The sequence below is a fragment of the Triticum dicoccoides genome, chromosome 7A (genome assembly GCF_002162155.2).
Source record: "Triticum dicoccoides isolate Atlit2015 ecotype Zavitan chromosome 7A, WEW_v2.0, whole genome shotgun sequence".
In the NCBI taxonomy this organism is placed as follows: domain Eukaryota; kingdom Viridiplantae; phylum Streptophyta; class Magnoliopsida; order Poales; family Poaceae; genus Triticum; species Triticum dicoccoides.
The window spans coordinates 136,582,431-136,587,650 of record NC_041392.1 but is presented as its reverse complement, the minus strand read 5'-3'; the positions used below and the strand labels follow the sequence as shown (position 1 = coordinate 136,587,650).

The window sequence follows — 5,220 nt, the reverse complement described above, 5'->3', positions numbered from 1 at the left end:
AGAACCACGGGGTGGCGGCGCTGCGGCCCAACGGGGCGATGCAGCGGTAGCCCGATGCTCGACCGGTGGAGAGGCGCACTTAACTCGGGGACGATCTTCACGGGACATGCGGAGGCGCGCGTAACCGACGGGCCAGGTTGGTCGCGCGACGGAGATGAGGCAGATCGTGGCGGCGAGCTAGTGATCAAGTCGATCGCGCGCGAGGTCGGGGACGCCGCTCGGTGGAGGCGTGGTGGCGGCGGAGTCCGAAATGAAGCGGGCGACGACGGACGGCGTGTGACGTCGTGCGGACGAGCTTGTCAGCACCGGCACCCGGGCTACCAAAGCAACGCCGGCGCCAGGGCAGTGAGGCCCGAGCGACCAACGGAGTAGTGGCGCCCGAGTTGAGGCAGCCGATGAGCCTGACGCAGCCGTCCCGACGCAGCCGGGGATGAGGCTGGCGAGGTAGACCGTTGGGCCGCCGTGCAGACGCGGCGGAGGCGGGTGATGTGGATTGATGGGCATGCCGGCGTGCGAGCGACGGCTATGATTGGCCGTCGCATGGTGCGAGGCCGCCGGGTCGGGGTGATGCAGGTGTCCCGGTCGGAGTAGGACGGTGATGGCCGGCGCAGGACGACGGGCGGACCGACGCACGGACGACGGCTAGCCCTGACGGGCCGCCTCGGCACGCGTGGCCGTTGAGTCAGAGGAAAGGCCGGCTGGTCGCGCCGGGGTCGGAGTAGAGGCGCTTGGGGTCGACGGCGGTGGTGGGCGACGCAAACCGATCAAGAATAGATTGGAAAACCAAAAAGAAACCATGCGATCAAGATGACCGGCGGGAGAAAGAAAACCCCGGAGTAAGGCTCGGGAAAAAGACTCTCTAGGGCAGCCGGTCAACACGACCGGCGGACGAACCCTAGGTACGGGCGGCGCGGCCCCTGGCGGCGGTCATGTAGACCGACCGCCCCGGGGGCGACGCGCGGGTGCGGAAGCGGCGACGGCTAGGGTTTAAGATCGGCTTGCGATAGATACCATATTAGAAGGGAGAGAGAGGTTGGTGGAATAGTTCGTTATATTGCTTGAGCCTCGTGAGCATATATATAGAAGTACAATCATCTACTTAGAGTACAAGACAAGCCAAAACAAATCCTAATCCATCCCATCTTTCCTAATAAACATTATACTCAACAACTACACTAATATAAAAAAAACATCTTTATATGATGAGACGGGGGAGTAGCTATCATTCGTATGGCCCCCGCTAGAGTTGCTATAGTGTTGCAGGTAATGCCTGACACGGGTGGCATTTTTTTCTCAAGAATGAACGGACAGAAGAGCTTGTACATAAAGTATGACGTTCTTTTGTTGCCATTATGCACACGCTTTAGGTTCTAGCCTCTAGAATACACATTTGCTGCGTCACCGCTTATTGTCACACCAAACTTCTGGTACTTTATTAAGACATAATATATTTTGTTTTATTAAGACCCCGCCACCTACCGTTGAAAGCAAGGGACAGAGCATCATTCGAGCAGAGCTCACATCACAAGCAAGAAACAGAGCAAACAAAGCTTAGGTGCGCTTGTCATAGATTCCATCGCATAGCTTCATACTCCGTATATTGCACCACCGCTTCATAGCTGTCGATCGAAGCACATCCGCAACCGGTCGAGACAAGATGGCCACGAAGGAGCCGATCCCGCTGCTGACGCCCCACAAGATGGGCCAGTTCGAGCTCTCCCACCGGGTGGTGCTCGCGCCGCTCACGCGCTGCCGCTCCTACGCCAACGTGCCGCAGCCGCACGCGGCGTTGCACTACTCGCAGCGGGCGACAAAGGGCGGCCTGCTCATCGCCGAGGCCACCGGCGTCTCCGCCACCGCCCAGGGGTTTCCTGATACCCCTGGCATCTGGACGCAGCAGCAGGTCAAAGCTTGGAAACCCATCGTTGATGCCGTCCACTCCAAGGGCGCTCTGTTCTTCTGCCAGATTTGGCACGCCGGAAGGGTCTCCTCAAACGGTAAGTTAGGAGTTCATGGCATTTTGTGCTGATGAATTGTACTCCCTCCGTAAACTAATATAAGAGCGTTTAGAATACTAAAGTAGTGATCTAAATGCTCTTATATTAGTTTAAGGAAGTACTGAGTACCGTGACAATTTTTTACCTGATCCTGCGATTTATTTGTGGCTACTAATTTTGTGCCTTGCTTACACCGCAAATAAAACAGAGTTCCAGCCGGATGGGCATGCGCCGATCTCCAACACCGACAAGCAGATACCGCCTGATGCTGAGTCCGGCATGGTCTACTCCAAGCCTCGACGGCTTCATACAGACGAGGTACCGTTGATCGTAGACGATTTCAGACGGGCCGCTCGGAATGTCATTGAGGCGGGATTCGATGGTGTCGAGATCCACGGAGCACATGGGTTTCTCTTGGAGCAGTTCATGAAAGATAGCTCAAACGACCGTACTGACAGGTATGGTGGCAGCCTTGAGAACCGATGCCGCTTTGCCGTGGAGGTGATTGATGCTATCGTCCATGAGATTGGCGCGGATCGTGTCGGAATCAGGTTGTCTCCGTTCACCGACTACATGGATTGCTTCGATTCTAATCCACATGTGCTCGGTACCTACATGGTACAACAACTCAATAAGCACAAAGAGTTTCTTTATTGCCACATGGTAGAGCCTCACACGACCATTGTGGATGGTCGCATGCAGATATCCCATGGGCTATTGCCCTTTAGGAAAGCATTTAATGGCACTTTTATTGCCGCGGGAGGGTATGATCGAGAGGAAGGCAACAAAGTGGTGATTGATGGTTATACTGATCTCGTTGCCTATGGGAGGCTATTTCTTGCTAATCCGGATTTGCCTAAGAGATTCGAGCTAGATGTCCCCTTGAACAAGTATGACCGGTCCACCTTCTACACGCAGGATCCTGTCATTGGTTACACAGATTATCCTTTCCTTGATGACTCAAATACAGAGTAGTTCATTCACCCAACTTCAATTACTTATGTGGTTCACTTATGTAGTATGCAATGATTTATTCAATATGTGAGTTCACACATGTGCATTGTATAATTTTCACAAATAATTTATTTTTGTTTTCCACTGTAATGCCAAAATATAGGGATATTCATCTTGTGACAAATTTTCGTACGCATTTGTTTTTATTTTAGTACAAGGGTGGATTCAAATTTTTCTTCATTTTGAAAATAAACCCGAGAGGTATGCGGTTGTAGCATGTAATGGTTTCACTCACTCATTCAAATTGTTCTCATTATTTAGGTTCTTGAAGTGGTGGCTTTGGATAAACTCATCCATATTCATTGGGATTGATCACTGACGGTAGGTAGAGGAAGGAGGGGCCTTGGGCTTGGCCACCGATGGCGTAAGCACTTCCGTAGCGGTAGCGACACCAATAGGGCCTCTCGATTCCCATATTTCTTCCATCACTCGATCAATTATTTCTTGAACATTGATGCATTGCTTAGCTAGAAATCTCTAGTTAGGTCCCCGTAGCTATACATCTTCTCATCTTGGGAGGATGCACCGACCATTGGGTCAAATAGCTCATTGGACTTAAGTACCACTTTCTCCCGTCACGAATCATCTAGTCTAGGGCAGTTAAACCACCAGATAGTTCACGAGCCTCTGATACCAATTGAAAAAATCGAGATAGACCTAGAGAGGATAAATAGGTATAATTAATAAATTTAATTACTTTATTAGCAATTTTATGAAAGTGTAGGATATAAATGTGAGCCTAACAATTGCTACTCCATCTATCCCAGTGGATAAGTCACATTAGGAGGCGCAACACGACCTGGGTGCAAGCATATTGAAGGAGAAGGAGAAACCGGACCGGTCCTCCTTCAAATCAAAGTTCCAATTTCTCTCTTATAAACGCAACATCATTCACAACAGTTAAGATGATGTCATTTTAGCTATCCCATGCAGGCATTGCCGGATGTTCGCAACCAGTACTGACGTGTCCGCTTGCCTTTTACGATAGCGCAGTCCACTCTGGAGCCGTTTGTACCCAGGTACACTCCGCCACCCTGTCGACGACCTCCACAGCGGCTACCACGCCCTACAGGTGTTCGGTCAAATGCCATTGAGCTTATTTTTGGACCATGTCGTTTTCGCAGAGTACAAAGGATGGCGGGGCACTCGACCATTGATGATGAGTTGTTGTGTGATGCGTGGTTAGCCGTATCCGTGGATTTCGTAGGCAGGAGCAGAGGGAGGACTTTCTGGCAGCAAGTGCACAAATCATTTCACGAACAAAAGCACATTGCGCCCTACGACATGCACATCATCCATGATCGTAATGTGAGGTCGTTATCATATCGATGGTACACCATCCGGCCCATGATCACCAAGTTTTGTCACATAGTTGCTCAGCTGGAGGCAAGGTGGCCATTGCACGCGGCAAAGGAGGAGATCGCAAGCTTGACTTCTTCTTCCTCCTCTACTTGTTGATTGAATCATTCATGCACTCAATGTTGCTCTACACATTGTGTAGCCCGTACGCGCTAACGTGATGTATCACAGGATAGAGGGACGATCATTTACGTACACACATTGTTAGATGAATATGAAGGGGCAGTATGTGTCGGATGACATGACCCATCAAAAAACTTGTTGGGCATCGAATTTGGGACACTGGACTTATATGCATGCTATGTATGAATGATCTTATGCTATTTTCTTTCTGAAATTTGATGAATATCAGCCGGTTTGCATAAATATCGTCCACTAAGTTGAAACTTGGCTTGAAATGTATGTGGACAACGTTCAATGGCGGTCTCCAACTTCCGTGTCCGCGGACGGATCCGAGAAAAAATTTACGGGCCACCGTTAGAGATGCCCTTATTACATCCATTTTTTTGCGGGAAACTGTCGACCTATTCATCTCCAATCATGGCAGTATAACGAACACCAGAAATAATAAAAATTACATCAAGATTCATAGACCACCTAGCGACGACTACGCGCATTGAAGTGAGCCAAGGCGCGCCGCCGTCATCGCCCCTCCCTCATCGTAGTCGGACACAACTTGTTGTAGTAGACAGTCGGTAAGTCGTCATGCTAAAGCCCCATAGAACCAACACACCAGAATAATAACCACAATAAGGTCTTATGTTGTGGGGCGGAGGGAGTATACTTTCAGTGACTTTGTAAAAGTGTGATCGATGAGCTAGCTTTGTGTCTCATTTTTTGTTTGACACAC

The 5,220-nt window shown here is 50.1% G+C and overlaps 1 protein-coding gene across 4 annotated transcripts; it reads left to right on the top strand.

Annotated features, from left to right (window-relative positions):
* The first annotated feature begins 1,486 nt into the window (after window positions 1–1,486).
* On the top strand, window positions 1,487–4,661 carry LOC119331608 (12-oxophytodienoate reductase 1-like). Of its 4 annotated transcripts, none has more exons than XM_037604772.1 (5): window positions 1,487–1,997; window positions 2,206–3,332; window positions 3,779–3,851; window positions 3,945–4,030; window positions 4,136–4,661. In XM_037604772.1, exons 1-2 carry the CDS (start codon window positions 1,658–1,660, stop codon window positions 2,970–2,972), a joined length of 1,107 nt encoding a protein of 368 aa, XP_037460669.1. In that variant the 5' UTR covers window positions 1,487–1,657; the 3' UTR covers window positions 2,973–3,332; window positions 3,779–3,851; window positions 3,945–4,030; window positions 4,136–4,661. The 4 variants fall into 4 exon arrangements, with proteins under 4 accessions (XP_037460669.1, XP_037460668.1, XP_037460670.1 ...); XM_037604771.1 differs by having other exon boundaries at window positions 2,206–3,375; XM_037604773.1 differs by having other exon boundaries at window positions 2,206–3,375; window positions 3,779–3,869.
* The last annotated feature ends 559 nt before the right edge of the window (window positions 4,662–5,220 follow it).

Excerpts from the sequence above, each read along its gene's own strand:
- LOC119331608 (XM_037604772.1), top strand. The coding sequence starts at position 1,658 with ATGGCCACGAAGGAGCCGATCCCGCTGCTGACGCCCCACAAGATGGGC. Across the intron at positions 1,998-2,205 it reads CGGAAGGGTCTCCTCAAACG|AGTTCCAGCCGGATGGGCAT; the intron begins GTAAGTTAGGAG and ends CAAATAAAACAG.